The sequence below is a fragment of the Anopheles coustani genome, chromosome 3 (assembly GCF_943734705.1).
Source record: "Anopheles coustani chromosome 3, idAnoCousDA_361_x.2, whole genome shotgun sequence".
NCBI classification, from domain to species: Eukaryota; Metazoa; Arthropoda; class Insecta; order Diptera; family Culicidae; genus Anopheles; species Anopheles coustani.
The window spans coordinates 21,408,102-21,426,712 of NC_071288.1; the positions used below are offsets into that span (position 1 = coordinate 21,408,102).

Consider the following 18,611-nt stretch of genomic DNA (forward strand, 5'->3'; position numbering starts at 1 on the left):
CGTTTCGACAGACGTCGTCGACTTTGGTTTCGGTGGTTGGTAGCGCCATCAAACACGTGCCATTTACCGCAGCGTCAGAGCCGGAACGGGGGTGCGGTGGGACGAAAAATCATGACAGTACAAGACAAAAACTCCATCTACGCCACACGAAAACCCCTTCAAGGGGTTCAACTAGCTGGCAAATGAGGGAAGGAAACTCGTCACTCCGGAGGCTTCCCTACTGCCTGCCCGATGCCGAAACCCCTTTTGCGGAAGTTCACACCATCCGTCCGCGCCAGGTTCAACCGGTGGGCTGGCGGGATCCGGAACCCCGGGGAGGCTGGTTCAAGCTCTGACGGACGGATGGATGATGTTACTTCTTGCGTACACCGTTTCTAGTCTAGTTTGGTTGCCACCGCTGTCCCTGCACCAGTACCATCGTCATTACGTCGGACGAAAGTTTTTCTCGCCCTCCCGCGCGGTTCGCGGGTCGGTGGAAGGAACGCTGGGCGGGTTCTCTACCGCAGTTGTACTGGAATAAATTTGCATAATTTCACTTTTTCCAACCGGAAGGTTATCATCAAATTATTCCGTTCAAAACTTTTCACCTTCCTTTTCTCCGGTTGGTTTCAAGTGCTGTTCTTGGCCGACATGGTTTTTTTTTGGTTCTCTTTTTATTTTTTGCTTCGACTCCCACCGTTGATGTTGCTGCTGTTGTTGTTGTATCCTTTTTCCTCCATATTTATCCTTAAGTTGTACAGTTTCTCCACCGGGACCGGGTTGGGAAAGTGCGCCCCCGGGCGAGGACCGACCGAGGTAAGTTTCGCTGACGGTGTCCAGTGGAAACAATGGTGAACGCTGGTGATTTGTTGTGGAAAGCATAGTGTTGGTCGTTTCTTTTTCCTTCGCACGGTGAGATGAGCGCGTGCGGTGAAGTGGGTGGCACGTGGTCGAGGTACTAGCTACTTGTTTTTTCGTTCGTCCCTCGCCTCGGTCCTCCTCGTCGTTCGGTTAGCTAGTTTTTGCTGATACTGTTATTTTTCTGGCTCACGTTTGGCGAGGCAAAAGTGAAAAGTTTGTATGGTCATAAAATTAGCACCGATCGATGGTTAGTGCTAAACGCTTCGGGTGAAGTTGTGCCATCCATCCTGTCCCTTCGATGGTCAATTTCGGGTCCGATGGCGGAAATATTGCCCGTAAACTAAATTATCCGTTTCGGTAGCCACTTCAGTAGCCGGAAAAACAAACTTTCACACAAAAAAACAGTTTTACTCAAAGTAAACATTCGTCTATTTGGCATAGTTGGGGTTTCGCATGCAGTAGTGCTTTATTACTTGGAAAAATGAATCAGTTAACGCAACTGTTTGTAATTTGGCCACAGAAAAAGTTATAAAATACCAGTCTGATATGAAACAAAATTTGTTTAAACTATTTAAAATATGACAAGATTGATTATTTTGGTTAAAAAACACAGTATTATTGAATTTAATTAAAATACTTTTATAAAACATATTGATTCTTTAGTAAAGATGGAGCTAAAGAGGGAGGTTAGCAAACGTATAAAACAATCTATCCATGAATAGATCATCCGTTTTTCTCTCTATGAATTCGTGTAGTAAATAAAACCACATGCTGGTACCTCAAACAACAGGATGAATGACCTCATAATTGATACCAATCTTTTCTTTTCCACCTCCATTGCAGGGAGCTTCGATACACGATGTCTAGGCGCAGACAATCTGGTCATGGGTGGTTCGGTTCCTTTGTCGTCTGTTTAATAGCTTTAACGGAATTAATTTCGAATGGTAAGTATGATGCATTACGTACGAAACAAGTTGTTGAAAGGTGAAAAAAAGATGAAATTGTAACCATTATCAAAAAGTATTCCCACCATCGTGCGATGATAATATTCGGTTGAAATGCGGCACCATGGGAGGAGGAACTACAACTTCAAACACTTCGAAAACACTTTTCCCCGTGAAGATGCAAACGATGTCAACGGGGAAAAATTACTCACATTTGGGTTGGTGGGACCGGGTCACCGGAGTAGGAAGAAAAAAAACCACGGAAACAGAATGACTACCACAAGCCGCCCCTTGAAGCCAAATGACACTACAACTATGCTGACGAGCCTGACGCTTGGGCGTTGATCATACCGCAGACACTTGCGCCCTCATCCCACGGGACGAAAGCATAACGGCGTGTAGTGCAAATGATTATGATACGATAATGGTGGATAATTTGCTGCTAAAGAGCGCACCATTTTCCGGCTCCCTCGTGACTGGCTGGCTGGCTGGTTATCGGTAGTTGAATAACTACTTGACCCTCCGACACGAGTTGCTATCGAGTGTTCAAGCCGATCGGACGTGTTTTGCCGGAGCTCTGCAACGAAGCAACTAAGAAAGTGCCGGAGAGTAAAAAAAAAAAAAAAAAAAAAACTGTGCCTATTGTGTATTGTAAGGCAAACCGATTGCCCGCCTCGTGCGAAACGCATCGAAAGAACGGAAAGGCACGAGAAAGAAGGAAGGAAGGGTTCCGAGAATGCCCGTGCACTGAGGTGCTACGGACCGTTACACGGGCCAGACGGAGCGTGGCCTTGATAGAACAGACTCTGTGTTGGGGAAAACAAAAAACAAAACAAAACGGAACCAAAAAACAAAACTGTGACAAAAAAATTCAGTGCGCGCGTGTGTGCACCATCCGCCGCTGGTTTATTTTGCTTGTGGCAGTAGGGTTATGGCTTGCAACTGAAAGAGGAAGGGGTTGACCCCGAAAAAAAAAGCTGACCATCCCCCCCTCCCACCAACTGGCAACGCGAATATGAACATCGATATCGGGGCAGAGACGCCCAAGCGCGGGAATGTCGCAAAGAGGATGTCGCTGCGCACCCGCGAAGAAATGTCAAAAGGAGGGCAGACAAAGGAGGAGGTGACGCGAGTGTTGCGGTCTCATTCGCACCCAATCTCCGGCCCCGCCCGGCAGTCCCCGTGTCAGAAGATTGGGGATACCAAGCGGAGGGAGCTGATGCGGCCCTTGCCGGCGCTTTCGCAGTCGCCGGTAGCGACAGCGGCGTCATTGACGCCCACGAAGTCATCGGCGCCAGCGGGGGCGCGAGAGCCAGCAACAGCAGCGTTGATAAGCGTAGTGGACAAGCCAGCACCCGCTCACCCGGTGTCGCCCTGCACACGACTCCCCACGAAAGTGGATGGGGCGGCAGAGAATGGTCAGACACCTGAAATTGAGAATCACCAAGCACTGCTGAAAATGCTAGCGGCGCTGCAAGCGGCGTCGGAGCAAAGCACGATGGTCACACAGGAGCTGCAGGTTGTGATTAAAGATCTTCGATCTGAGAACCGTGTACTCCGCGCCCGCATCGAGCAGCTCACTGACCAGCTCGGTGACATAATGAAGGGCCAGAAGGACCAGCAGAAGCGATTGTACCATGATGGTACTAGAGCCGTGCAACAAATGGTAAACGAGGCAATGCGAACGAATTCTAACCCGAAACGCGGTAAAGTCCAAAAGAGCCAGAAGCCGGGCAACAAGCAGAACAGCGAGCCCCAGTCGCTGGAGGAGGAACAAGGCCTGCAAGAGGTGCACCCGCAGCAACAGGAGCAGCAGCAACCGGAGCGGAAACCAGAGAAACCGAGGCGGAAGCAGCAGCAGAAACTGCAACAGCAGCAGCAAGAGCAGCAAGAGCAGCCGTGGCAGCTGGCTGGCAACCCTCGAAAGTCCAAGGAGCAGAAGGATCCGTCGGGTGGGGCGGCAGCGCACACCGTACAGCAGAATCTGCCCCCAACTCCCTCCGATGGGGAGAACGAGAACGAGAATAACAGCGGGAAGACTGCGAAAAGGCGATACAGGCTCGACGAGTTAGTCATCACCCCCCCAACCGGCAAGTCCTACCTGGACCTCTACAGGAAAGTACGCGAGGATGTAGTGGTACGAGAGGCCGTTAAGGAGGCATACCGGAGAACCAGAGACGTGCTAGTCCTGATTTTGAAGCGTAGCACAGACACCCAGGAGATCAGGATGCGCGTCGACGAGGTGATGCCGGAAGGCAGCAAGGTGCAACTGCGTGTTGATACCGTGCCGCTCCTGATCAGAGGCATAGACATGCTAGCAACACAGGGTGACGTGGCCGAAGCCTTCACCACCAAGCTAGATACGAAGATTACAGAGGAGGCCGTGACGCTGCAACGCTATTTTCGCGGGGATCAGCGCGCGATGGTACGAGTTCCGAGACGGCTCGGAGCTGCGCTAGTGGGCTGCCGGGTAACCATCGGCTATACCAGCTGTAAGGTCGAGCTGGAGCCACCCAAGCCACTCGACGAGTTGCGGTGCAAAAGATGCCAACTCCGAGGCCACATTGCACGCACCTGTCGCGGGCCCGACCGATCCAGACTCTGCCGCCGCTGTGGATCGAAGGACCACCAATCGAGAAGCTGCAAGGCCGCAGCGAAGTGTCTGATCTGTGGGGGTCCTCACATTATAGGGTCAGCACTATGCAAGACTCAACAAGATCTTTCGCGGTAATCCAGGTCAACCTGAGGAGGAGCCCGGCGGCCCAGGATCTGTTTGCCCAGAACGCACGTGAGTTGGGAGCCGACATTGCTTTGCTGTCGGATTACAACCGCGTGCCGCAAAACAATGGCAACTGGGTAGCAGACCCTGCCACGAGAACGGCGGTCGTTGCGCTCGGTCGATACCCTGTGCAGAGGGTAGCAAACGTAACGGAAGGGATGGTAGCAGTCGTTATCAACGGTGTACTTTACATCAGCTGCTATGCACCTCCATCATGGGATTTCGCCAGGTTCCGGACCTTGATGGAATCCATCGTGGCGACGGCACACGGCCATCCAAGAATAGTCCTGGGGGGCGACTTCAACGCGCACTCTGTGGCGTGGGGAGGACGCAGGAACAGCCAGCGTGGGACGGAGCTACTCGCAACGGCAGAGCACCTCGGTCTCAGATTGCTCAATACGGGGACTCTCTCGACATTTTTGGGGAACGGGGTCGCTCGGAGCTCTATAATCGATGTTACATTCGCGAGTCCAAACATCGCTGGGCCAGGAGACTGGAGGGTAGTCACGGAGTTCAACTTTAGTGATCACAGGGCGCTACTCTACTCCATCGGCGCGCCAACCACCCAGCAGCAGCGCGAAGGATATCGAGCGCCCCAAAGCCGGCGATGGGATGCCTCGTGTTTTTCGGCGGACCTCTTTGTAAACGCGCTTGAGAGCCTCCGATTCTCTGAACAGGCGGTTGACCCTCGAAGCCTCACAAAAATAATGACAAAAGCGTGCGACGAGACGATGCCGAGGCACACAGCAGGACACACCCGGACAAGGACCAGTGTTTACTGGTGGACGGAAGAAATAGCAGGGCTGCGCACGTCTTGCAAGCGTGCCCAAGCTACTCTTCGGGGAACACGGTCTGCAGCGCTCAGGTATGTCCGGGCCGATACATTCCGGCGGGCCAAGAAAACACTACGCAAGGCGATAAACACCAGCAAGCGCAGATGCGCGGAGGAGCTCTCAGCAACTCTGGAGGACAACCTTTGGGGAGATGCGTACAGGGTCGCCATGAAGTGGGTCCGCGGCGCGCAAATACCACCAGAGCGAGACCCGCAGCTCTTGGGGGAGATTGTCGACGAGCTGTTTCCCACGCATCCACCGATGGAATGGCCGGAGCCAGCCGATGAACTCATCGAAGCCGGCCCACCCATCACGGAGGAGGAGCTCCTGAGGATTGCAGCGAGCCTGAACCCCCACAAGGCCCCAGGACCAGACGGCATTCCAAACGCCGCCGTCACCGCAGCAGTTCGTGCCTTTCCGGGCGTCTACCGAAGGGTGCTTCAGGGCTGCCTTGATCGTGGAGTCTTCCCCGACATCTGGAAGCACCAGCGACTGGTCCTACTCTCGAAGCCAGGAAAGCCACCGGGCCGGCCATCATCTTACCGCCCACTATGCATGCTCGACACTGTCGGCAAAGTGCTCGAGCGCATAATCCTCGATCGCCTCAACGCCCACCTGGAGGAAGATCCAGAAGGTCCGCGACTCTCTCCCCGTCAGTTCGGGTTCCGAAAGGGGAGGTCGACGATGCAGGCGATCGAGGAGGTGGTGGCCCGCGGCAGGGAAGCAATGGCCTTCGGTCGAACCAACGCGAGAGACCGAAGATGCTGCATGGTCGTAACGCTCGATGTCCGCAACGCGTTTAATTCCGCGAGCTGGACAGAGATCGGGGCCGCTCTCAGGGAAAAAAGAACACCGGAGTTCCTGATGCAGATCTTGCGAAGCTATTTTGAGGGGCGTGTTCTGCACTACTCTACGGAAGCTGGTACCTCGTCGCGCGACATCACTGCGGGCGTTCCGCAGGGGTCTATCTTAGGGCCTACCTTGTGGAACGTCATGTACGACGGGGTGCTGGACGTCGAGCTTCCCGAGGGTGCAAGCATCGTTGGATTTGCGGACGACCTCGTACTTACGGTGGCAGGGCGAACTCCAGAGGAGGCGGCGGAAGGGGCGAGTGCTGCTATCATCGCGGTCCAGCAATGGCTCGATCGCCACTCATTGTCCTTAGCTCTGGACAAAACCGAGATTGTAATGGTCAGCAGCCTCCGCAGGGGACACCCGTCAATCCCGGTACGAGTCGGTGACACCATCATCCGGTCGCAGCGGAGCATTCGATATTTGGGCGTGAGGCTCGAAGATCACCTATCATGGACTCCCCACGTGAAGAGTGTGACGGAGAAAGCGATGAAGGTGACGAGGGCCTTGTCACACCTTCTGAGGAACCATGGCGGCCCGTCCAGTATCCGAAGGAAGACCCTTGCCAATGTCGCAACCTCAACGTTGCGGTACGCGGGACCGGCGTGGAGCGGCGCACTGCGAGTGCAGAGTAATCGCCGGCTCCTTAAGCGCGTCGACCGGGCCTCAGCCAAAATGGTCTGCAGCAGTTTCCGGACGGTCCGGTACGAGGTCGGGAACGTAGTGGCGGGCATGCCGCCAGTATGCTTGCTGCTCGACGAAGACGCTCGGTGCCACCGGATAAGAATGCAGACGGGAAGGCCGACGAGGGAGTCCCGGGGGGAGCAGCGAGCGATCACATATTCGGAGTGGCAGTCCGAGTGGGACGATCTCGCTGCCCGGCCCCTCGCTAGTCGTTTCGTACGTTGGGCCCACCGGGTGCTACCAGCAGTCGAGCCTTGGGCGGCCCGGAAGCATGGATGGGTGAACTTCCATCTGACGCAGGTTATCACGGGACACGGATTTTTCCGTGAATATCTGTTTGTCAAGGGGTTCACCCAGTCCCCGGACTGCCCCAACTGCCCAGGAACGGTCGAGTCAGCGGAGCACGCCGTGTTCCACTGCCCGCGATTTGACAACGTTCGGGGCCGCCTCCTGCGAGGACATGGAATGGAGCCAGCAACACCGGATAACCTACAACTCTACATGCTTCACAGCGCCGACTCGTGGAGCCGTGTCGTGACCGCTGCCAGCGAGATTACGCGCCAGCTTCAAAGCGACTGGCGAGCGGAGCAGCACCGGCGCTCCACGGCAGCAGCGGAGGCGACCAGAGCGCAGGCGGCCGAGGCGGCCGCTCGGCGAGCGCGAAACCAAGCTCGGAGACGGCGCCCTGAGCTCACTCGTAGACTTGCTGCGTTGACACCTGCGGCGAGATCGGAGTGGTCTAGGGTGCTGCGCAACATCCAGCTGCGCATCCGGCGGTTACGCAACAGGACGACGAGACGAGCGAACCACGAGATCCTGGAGAGGAGGAACGAAGCTCTGCTCCGGGAGCACGAAGCAGTTACGGAGGAGGAGCTTCTCGCTGCCCGGAGGGACCTCACCGCCGCCGATGCAGCGCTGCAGGAGGCAAGACGACTGCAGCGTCGGCGCAGAAGATGAGGCTTTGGTTTTGGATTGTCCACAGAATGTAGCGAGGAAAAACCGCCACATTAGGCTGCGATGAAGGAGGAGAGAAACTCAGCTAGTAGGGCCGTGGCCGGCACGATGCTCGCCCCACCAAACTCTGCCGCTAAGGAGTGCGTTTGGTGGGGCAATTACACGAGCTTCATAGGGATTAGCACGTTTATTATAATTTTGTGATATCTAAAAAAAATAATAATAATAGTATTGTAAGGAAATAAACGGTGCGAACCCTACGCAAAAAAAGACCCTCCGACACGGGCAGAGTAGGGAACAAAATGGGTTGCCATCCAGGTTGCTCTTTTAAAAGACGAAAAAAAAATGAAACACTCAAAAAGATGAGGAGCGGTCACGTGGAAAGGGTAGAAAGACAAATCGGAGGACAAAAAGACAGTTGTTTGGAGGTGCTCTTAAAAACCGCAGAGCAAATGCTTTTTCAAGTGGAACAAGGTTCATGTTACCTGTTCACGAGAGCTGGTACAAATTGTGTTTCCCTTTCTTCTGAAAATGTTACGCTAAATATGAAAACGTTTTTGTATCCTTTACACAAGCCTGGGAAACACTAAGAAGAGACTGAAATCGAGGCTATCAACTATGTCGCCCGGAAAGCCTCCGCGAGACTTGCATGTTTTCCCATCATCTGACGGAAGGAAAATCATTTCTGCTGGTGTACACGCGAAAAAGAAAACCAAAATAATGTACCTGTATGTCGGCGGCCTTTCCATTCGCTGCACGGGTGAGAAAAGTTTTCCTGCTTGATGCTTGCCACGGTTTAACTAAAATCTCTCATTCTCTTAAGCTTCAGCGAAAGTTTTCACCCCCTATGGGTGCAGCATCTCACACACTCATTGCGTGGGCTCATTGTTAGAAGATGGGCCACCCCCTTTCCCGAGCGACAAACGGAAGTGGAGGCAAAGTTTGCACAACTGAATTTGGCAAATATTTTAAAATTTAATACAAAATTTACCCGAAACAGCGAACCGGGCAATGGTGCTGCCGGAGGGGGCTTTGCGTCGGTCGTACCATCGCAGCGAGGATGTATGTAGGTACATTCGTGCTGCGTTTCCGCTGCTGCTGCATTACTTTTAATTGAAACTGGTGGCACTGGATGTTTCTTCGCGCTCGCGTGCCACAATGGCGCATGCACGAAAGTTTGCTAAACCAATTCAAAGTTATGATGGAAATTTTCCGCAGCATTGTTTTCCCTCGGCCATTTCCAGTGCGTCTGTTATCGCATCGCCCGGCAAGTTTGACGTGATGGGTGCGCAAACATCGTAAAGGAGCAATTCTTGCCAGGAAGAAACACTAGCATAACACTAAGCAAAGCTTTGTAGTTGCTTGGGTAGAGATGGGTGGGAAGAGGGGTAGTATACTTTAGGATACCCATAACAAGACGCTTGTTGCTGCATGCGGAGGAGAGAAGTTTTAATGTTCTTTCATTTGGAGTCTTCAAAAGACTGTTTCCAGCTTACTTAGCTCAATAAAAGTTTTATCAATTAAATAAAACAACAATTATGGAAACGTGGATTTATCTTATGTAACGAGATTTATATTTCGGTGCTCGGTGTATCGGCATCCCAATGAATGAGTGTTAGTACGTTCAGTTAACAGCGTTGATTTCGGCCTCCTTCTTGTGGTAGATCATCGTGTCGAGATAGTACATGTTGGGCGTGAACCACACCTTCTCGTCGATCGGGCGATCGAACGGATAGCCGAATGGCAGGGAATCGAGATAGCGCGCACCGGAACCAACGCCGCAGTTCAGCGTGTAGTCGTAGCCCTGATGGTGCGGCACGGCCGGGGCGTGGTACGGCGAGACGATGAAGTACAGCTGGAACGGCATGCCACCCTTCTTGCCCTTCGGCAGCATCAGGCGGGCCGGGAAGCCGCAGTGCGCCTCGGTCATGTCGAGCGGGAACTCACGCTCACCGTTGTACGCATCCATGACCCACTGGTACAGCTCGAAGTAGGACGTACGGTCCTGGACGTACATCGGGAACTGGGTGGATTCGCGCGTGAACGCGTTGTTGCCCTCGGTGAACTCGTGCTCGAAGGTGTCGAGCAGGACGAAGTTCTCGCGGTTCTCGCCCACACCGTACACGTGCCCGTACTGGTCGTACTTGGGCCCGAGGTACATGCGCACCACACCCTTGACGGGCTTGTCGGCGTGCACGAAGTACTTGACGCTGAACGGCATGTGGTTCAGGCGCCACTGGCGCGCCTGGATGACGAAGTCCGTGCCGTTGTGGTGGGCGAGCTTGCCGGACTTCTGCAGCTTCGAGCCCTTCATGGTCGTCTCGTCGAACACCTCGATGTCGACGACGTTGGTAATGTCGGCGTCGAAGTGGTCGAAGAAGGTCACCAGCTTGTCGACCTGAATCTCGTCCACCTTCACCCCGTCGAAGGCCAGCTCCTCCTTGGTGTACGACGGCAGGTGGTCCTTGAACTCATAGTACCACTGGATGAGGCGCTTGTACAGCTGGTAGAACATCGGGTCGCGCAGCGACGTCTCGTAGTGCTCGAGCACTCCCGGCAGGACCTTGGCGTTTTCGAAGTGCTCCACCGAGCCGCCGAGCAGGATGCGCGCGAAATAACCGACGTACTTGTAGAACCGGGTGTTCACGCTGTCCGGGTTGGCCTGGATCAGGTTGCCCAGGTACTCCACCGACTCCGGCTTGGTCAGGTCGACGTGGCGCCCGTCGGGCAGCACGATGTAGCCCAGATCGATCGCCTCGCGGATGCGATGCTCGTACTCGATCACCTCCTCGATCTCGTGGTAGTGCTCCGGCGTGTACACCTCGTAGTAGTTGTCGCGCGACGGGAAGCTAACGCCGTTGTAGTAGTGCATGTTCGGGTAGTACCCGGTGGCGATCGGTTTGTACAACGAGAACTCCGGGATCGTGCCGAGATCGTTCGACAGGCGCTCGAGGTAGTAGCGGGCCAGCAGCTGCTGGTGCTTGTACAGGTAAAGCTCACCGCGACGATCCTTATACAGCCCGTACTCCTTGCCGCCCATCCAGAACGGGTAGTCGGCGTGGAAGTAGTAGTAGTACGTGTTCAGCCCGATGTCCTCGGTGAAGTAGGAAACCTTCTGGTCGACGTTCGTGTGCACATACCAGCCGGTGTAGTTGGTCGGGATGACGACGGTGTACCAGTCGTTGATCTTCTCCACCCCGGCGAAGCCCTGCATCTTGTACTGGGCCGCCTTCTGGATCACCTCCGTGTTGAAGAAGTAGTACGGATAGATCTCGTACGGTGGCGGCAGCTCCAGCCCGGCCATGTCCTTGCGGTGCAGCACGGCCACGGTGACAGCGTACACGAACATACCCTCGTTCACGTGGAAGCGCGCCCAAACCATCGACTTGTAGAACGTATCCCAGTCCTTGGCGTAGTAGAACACGTGGAACAGGGCGACCGCCTGCTCGCGATGGTGCTCGTTCAGCACGCTGAAGATCTCATCGAACGGCAGCAGGCCGTGCTTGTACAGCGCGACGAACTCCTTCACCGCCTCGACGTTGCTGTAGTGATCGTAGTTCTTCTCGATGTCGTACTTCTTCGACACTTCCCACAGCTCGCTGTGCACCTCGTGCTGGTGCACGTACTGGAACACCTCCAGCAGCTGCTTCTGCTTCCCCAGGAAGTCCTTGTCCGCTTTGGTTACCTTTTCCTCCGGCACGACCACGTATCCTGCGGCCAGGGCCGCCAGGCCGACCAGTGCTACCACGGTGATGCCCTTCATCTCGACTGAGCAAGTGATGCGGTTCGGTGCAGCGCACCGGGGCCTTTTATAGGGGCCGCGGTTTATCTGGCCGTGGCGTATCAGCCCCGCAAAGGTGGATGCACCCACCGTTCACCCTGGCGATAATCGTGAAGGTGCCCGCTGTTGCTATTCGGTGATCAAAAACAAATATTTTTCGTTACTTGTTCACCGCCGAATATGGCACTGTATCCGTGCTTGATACTGATAGGATTTATGAAACATTTCCGTTGATTTATTCGACGAGGACTTGCATTTAAACTTGTGCCGTTTGTACTAACACTAATTAGAAATGCTATTCAACAGTGATAGATACTTTCGCAACCATTCTTCCATTTTATTCACCATAAATCATTCAAGCAGTCCTTCAAGGAACTAATATTTGAACTCGTTCTCTCTCAAACACACACGCACACACCCACTTCCTATGAGCAAGGAAAATTTATTCATTGCACCTTCGATCGTACATTATGCCCGGGACCAAGCCGATATTTTATTACCCCAGTCAAAGCAGCACCATAACGTTTTGCACGGTGCCTTGATGGCGATAAAGGTTTGATCGCAAGGAACCCGTTATTCAATTCCGTCCATGATGATACTTCTCCCGCTCCACTTGCCCCCCTTTCTGACACACTTTGCATTCAGTCTTGGTGACGTTTATAGTGTGGCCAACGGTTCGACGCTCGCAGAGACAGACCGTGGGAGGGTTTGTGTAAGGCCCGCGCATACATTACCCCCTCGCCGTGGGATCGTTATTGATTTTCCAAGCTCCACGTCCACGGTGCATACACACTGGGAATGGGAAATGCTTTAGCACCTGTCGGTTCCGCTCTTGACCTTCCCTCCATCGTCAATGCTTTTGTGCTTTCCACCGGACGTTTCTTACGAGCGGTCTGTGATTTAAGAAAGTCGTACAAATTTCCCCAAGCAAAGCTGTGTCTTCAGCGCAAATCGTATAAATTAAACTCAAAGGTTGTGCCGGCCGAACTATGGGCAAATCTATGGGTCAGGTTAGTTTGATGTAGCTAACAATTTTGCTATCAAATATTATTCTAGGTCAGACTCATGTTATAAATTGCTATAAATTACACAATGATATCTCGTTAATGTCGCTCTGAATTAAATGTGTATTAATAAATTCTCTTTTCATATACGGTAAAGTAATCTTTTAACACTAGATATGAGTATTGCTAGCAGTAATGATGAAACATTGTCCCGTTTTGGTGCAAATCGTCCCACTATTATCGCACAACGTGTTTCCTTTCAAACAGCGCCGCTCGAGTGCGGCGCTACCGCAGTCCCAAAGTTCAAAAGTTCCACCGACCGATGAAACAATAACCAGTAGCAATTGCAAACCAACACCCCAACCGCCCGCTTACCCCGACTCGCCGATGATTGCACCGGAACAAACAGGCCACCGTTACCGGTTGGCACCGTTTGAGCAACCTAACCGCAGGCCCAACCCAATCCCCCATGCCGGCACCGGAAGCTGGACGTTTAACGTTGGGTTTGATATTTTGCTCAGCTGGTGCTCGGGTTGCCGTTCAAGCCCTTGCCTTGCTATGCGCCCGTCGTCGGTCGGATGAATTATGGTCGGCCGAAGACGATGGCTGCCATATGGCCGTGAGGGTGGTGTGTGTGTGACTGTGTGTGAGCGTCGTCCAGAGGAAGCGAACTGTGCCCGGTGTGCTGGTGAATGCTAATCGACGCCTACACCTTGCAGAAAGATCTGGCCGATGGCAGATGGCTGAGGCGATCGGCTCCATGCCCTGACGTCAGCGCACACAATACTTCGCTTCGAGTGGCGGAGCAATTTCCGTTTCGTAAAATGAAAATTCCTCATTCTTACTGACGAACAGCTCAAGAAGGATGGGTTCTGCCGAAATGAACGCTCATTAAATTGTGCCGCTTTCACAGCGTCCTCTCCGTGCCCTGCCAAACGGCCCCTGCTTTCGTCATCGACCATCGGTTTCGATCGGTTTTCACACCGCCGGTCAGAGTCGAGTTCGTTGTAACCGTAACGGCATCAGCATGTGCCCGGTGTGAGATAAGGGTCATTAGATTGGCGAAACGTCCGATCCGTCTGGGAATTCTTATCAGCGACGCTCACCCGGTCGGCCCCGAAAGTGTGTCCGGTGGATTTGAGTAATGCAACCACATCGGCAAACCGTAGTTCAATGACACCGGTTATGCAGTTCGGCATGCATCGTCGTCCGATAATGCCTATGTTGATGGTGCACTCAAGTGATTTTGTTTTGCCTTCCCTTCCACACTTGTTTTGCAGTTCGCAGCTTGAAGGATCTAAAAATATTCGTCCCGGAGGCGGTTATCATGGGCAACGCGGCCACACTGTCCTGTCAATTCGAGCTGGAAAAGGTAAGTGAAGAGAACAAAAGACACCTTATGATAACTCTTGAATATATCAAGCCATTTTATAACATAACTTCTATATTTTCTATCAATGATTCTTTCTGTCTCTCCAGGCCTCACTCTACTCCGTTCGGTGGTACTTCGAGAGCGAAGAGTTCTACCGCTACGTGCCAAAGGAATCACCACCCGCACGCACATTCCCGGTGTCGGGCATTACCGTTGACGTGAGTAAATCGAATTGTCCACCCTCTCCCCTTCCTCTACCCCTCGTGCTAGCATAAACAGAATGTGCAGATAGAAATACGAGTCAACTTCGGCAAAGTCTCAGCCAGTGGACTTATTGAAGTAATCCCACACGAAGATTATTTACCTTCAAAGAAGAAAATATCCATCAGTCTGTCGATGAATGGAAAAGAAAAACATATAATCCTTTCGTGCCACCGGAAAAGGGCAAAGTGGCAGCATGGTACAATCGACAAAAAACAAACGCTAACGCTCTATATGATTTCTTACGGAAGGATGTAAGCAGCCTTTTTCGGCGAAATGAATGGCTACAAACACTAACAGAGAAAGGAACTTACTTTCGAAGGTTCTCGGAATGCGAACTAGGCGTATCGTACGTGCACGGGAAACCTTGTTTCTTAATTAAAATAAAATCCTTACGTCAATTTCCATCCAGGCGCCGGATGCTCTCTACCTTTTCCTCGCCTCCGACCAGATGAAGACGTATTACTTTTTTCACGCTAATGAACCGCTCCATTTCGGTGGGAAACTTGGCTCCCATGGTGGGAAAAGCCTACGAAATTCCCTAATGGAAAGATTGCAGGAACGATCGATGGGAGAGGGTGAAAGGTGGAAGCTGGGGCGGGAGGAAAAACAAAATTAATGTACACCCATTTTCACATCCATTTACAAAGAGGAAATCTGTCGATAGTGATGCGTGTTTGCGTCGAGGGTGATGGCGAAAATGAATGGCCCCCGAGCACGCACGGATCGGTTTTGTTTGGAAGCGACATGGAACACGCACGCACGTACGGTAACTTGCGGGTTAGAATAAGCTCGGGTTTTCCAATCGCCTCCGGGGGGATTATTGTCACTTGCCCCACCGTTTCCGGTGAGCATTTCCCTCTTATTCATTCGTGTTTCCAGGATTACTTGGATTGGAACAATCGGGAAACCAACGGTTGTCTTAGTGGTGGTGGTGGTGGTGATTGAGGTGGTAAGTTTTTCCTCGATGGCAAGTCAATCGAATGCTCATACAAGTGCCAAACCGAATGGGAAATGAGGCCGATGGTAGTACGCTGTACGGTTCCCGTTCGGTTTCTTCGCCTTGCGCCGACGGCGTTACACATGTCTCCAATGTTTCCCCCCTCTCCCTTCATTCCCCAATAGTTTTGCGGGTAACCAATCGACGGTCGGCGCAGATGGTGCATGAACGGAAAGGGCGCGCGACGGGATGGGGGGTCGGAAATTTACGACTGTTACAAATATTTTCCGCCTGCGGCCGTAGAATTCTAGCGATTGGAAATTTTCCAACCGAACGAGAATGCCACTTCACCTGGGGCACATAATTTTCTTTGATTTCCCCCCACGTGAAAACGTCTCCTTCGTCCCACAAGCACTGTACGACAAACGGCAAATTGGGTCCCATTTCCCAGCGCATTATCGGAACACTTTCGGTGCGATGGTTATTACGTCGAACTGGTGATGCGGTGCGGTTTTCTTCGATCCTCATCTCCGGAAACCGAGCGGCTTCGGTTGGTGGACCGGGTTTTTCCACTCTTCCTTCCGCCTGTTGCGAAACATCTGTGCTTCGAATTCGAGCCGAGGGTTTCGCGGTTTATGCTCACGCAACGGGTGTGTGTGTGTGTGTGTGTGTGTGTGTTCGGGAAAGAGGTGGGCCCCTTTCGAAGCACCATATAAATCCAATCTTATTTAGCCACACACTACACTCAACCGGAGGTTTTTCCCCGGCAACACTGGCAGGGTAGGAAACCCCTAACCCGTTCGGCAGAGTTTTCAAAGGCCCCGGCGATGATGGAATCCTTGCAGCTGTCATGGAAATGAAAACATATGCCGCGCTCGGTTGGGCGCGGATATTTGGGTCCCCTCCCTCCCCAAAGTCCACTCCTTTTTGGGAACCACCGGTTCAATGTCGCCGCCGGAGGCACACCGTTGTCGAAAAGTTGTTGTGACACATTTTCACGGAAATTCTTTCGCCGGGCATCAAACGCACACATTCTTTTGACGAGGATTTTGTATGCCGTTGTTCTGCGCGTCGGAGTTTGACGTGCGGCGACAAATCGCGACGTACACCGGGGGATTGGCCTGAGTTTCATCCCCGGCACGCTAAACATTTTCGCTACAGAACGAGGCCGATGGGACGAGTGAAAACGCCATTTCGTGTGTTACGACGGTTGATTGGTGATTTGCTTCATCAACAGAAACCCTCATTCGAGGTTTGGATTTGGGATGAAAAGGCAATTGAAATGGTTTTGAATTTTACAAAATTTTGAATTAATTGGTTGGATACGAAAGCACCTTCAACACATATTGAGGGGAGACAATTGTTTTAGTGGTAGGATTTTTTTTATCTAAGAAATGATTTGGTAGAGCTTCGTTTAAATTAAACTCTGCCGAAAACCAAGGATTGGCTGGAAAAAATTAAAAGCATCAACCTCTTTACCAAAACCAGTTCCAGAAGAAAAAAATCACTTTCCCAAAAACTCTGTTTGTAGTTTGATCACTTTTCGGCAAATTGTACAATGTTTTATTTTGTTTATTCACTACATAGGAGCATTCTTCTTTACCACAATATACAGAGGTTCATTAAAACAAAAAATATGAACAACACTGTGTGTCCTTCTAAATTAAGAAAATAAACATGTTGATCCATACAAGCCACCTCTCCAAACGTTACAATAGGAACATCGAGGAGGAGATCATTCAATTAAGTAACACTTCAAAAGATCTCCGAACTCACCGCAAGCCGCTCGATCTGGCGAGGGTTCCAATCCCTCGACGCTATCTACCATCGATGCCGAAGATGCATTGTACTGCGATGTGTCCGAGAGCCATTATTTACCATTTCACACACATGCACACATGCATAAGCAGTGCCCTTTAGTGGTTTACGATGGTCGCCTTTTGTCATTTAGCAAGTTGTCTCCCAAGGCGCTTTCCAAGGACCAACGAGACGAAACCAACTGTGTCGTACGAGCCATTATCTAACCGGGTCGGTTCTGATGGTTCAGACAATGTCGCACCCTGCCCCCTCGACTGGGCTGTAAGGTGCGGGAAGGGACGGGGTTGTCTTAAGCTCAACTGATTTTACTACAATATCTTACCGGGTTTTCCCCCCATTGGTGCCGTTCGACAGGGAACGCAAAACATCATCAACAGCCATATTAAAAAGGTGCTACGTCTTCAACTTGTGTCGGAACACAGTCAAGAAATGGATCCAGGTTGAACTCTCCGGAGCTCCGAGCAATTCTTTTATGTTTGCACAATGGCTTTAAGTTTAAATTTACCCTAAGTTACCTGAGGCACCACATGGTGTAAATGCTCTTCGGACCACTTCTCTTGTGTGGTTTGTTAAGGTTGGTTTTTGCTGGTTTAAATCACACATACACACCATGGCCCCACCCGGGTGCGTGGGGGTACTACGGTGCGTACGTTCGGATGTGCGCAGAAAAGAGCGCAAATGAAGAAGGTGCCTGCCCCGGAGGTGAGTCGCCCCTGTTTAGGGTTCGGTTATTAAACCAAACCCTTGGCCAACCGGGCCGGGTACGGTTCGGTCGGTTTAAATTAAGATGAGCTTGAAAGCTAATCAAAGCGTCATTACGAAAAGAAAGGCAAAGGTTCAACCCGAAGGGGGGATGATCACGGGAAGGGCTGAGGCAAAGAAGATGATATTAAAAACGTTCCACGTTTTCGTCTCTCTCCGGTATCCGGCTGCAAAAAGCTGGGTCGGGCGCCACGGGTCGAGCGTGAAACAAATTAACCAAGGCAGGTTCTAGGATCTGAATATCGTTCGTTTGTCGTTCGTGCGAGCTAAATTATGAGCGTGCGGCGCTCGGAAACAACGGAATGCTAATGAAGATGCTTAGGGAATGTTTCACCGTCTGTCGCCGAGACACATCAAGCGGCGAGAGGATGGGCTGGGGGTAGGGAAGATTAATTGGGGGATGGTATCGAAGAACGCCAGAATGCTGTCTCCTACCAATCACGACCCAAATATTGTCTAATTGAGTGAGTTGAGCGATTCTGGCGAAAAGATTTCGGGAATCAAAGGTTTGCGGCGTGTTGCGCATGATTCGCACGATGTTTTCTGTAAAATGATTTTTCATTTGCGTGATTTTTCTGTAAAATGTTACATGTTTCATAAGGTTTGTGGCGTAGGTTACATACAATCTATGCTAATTGAAAATGTCTTTTATTTGTGACATAATCTATTACAAATTTTAATATTTTATGTAATTTTGTGTACACTAAAAACTCTACGAATACTGAACCGTCGAGTCTGAAACTTTCCACACATAAATTTTAAACACTACAAAAGTTGTTGAAGATTT

General features: G+C 51.7%; 2 protein-coding genes across 2 annotated transcripts in view; one reads left to right on the forward strand and one right to left on the reverse strand.

Moving 5' to 3' along the window:
- LOC131272585 (uncharacterized) overlaps positions 1–18,611 on the forward strand; it is a 41,604-nt gene that overhangs the window by 17,196 nt on the left and 5,797 nt on the right. Inside the window, exons 2-4 of the mRNA XM_058274392.1 lie at positions 1,684–1,784; positions 13,952–14,043; positions 14,151–14,261. Coding sequence (XP_058130375.1) covers positions 1,684–1,784; positions 13,952–14,043; positions 14,151–14,261 — 304 coding nt within the window. The remainder of the gene's footprint in view (positions 1–1,683; positions 1,785–13,951; positions 14,044–14,150; positions 14,262–18,611) is intronic.
- LOC131260027 (hexamerin-1.1-like) lies at positions 9,511–11,649 on the reverse strand. The gene has a single exon (XM_058261678.1). It carries the CDS (start codon positions 11,647–11,649, stop codon positions 9,511–9,513), a length of 2,139 nt encoding a protein of 712 aa, XP_058117661.1.

Bases quoted from the DNA above. Each gene is read 5' to 3' on its own strand.
- LOC131260027 (XM_058261678.1), bottom strand. From the start codon at position 11,649: ATGAAGGGCATCACCGTGGTAGCACTGGTCGGCCTGGCGGCCCTGGCC.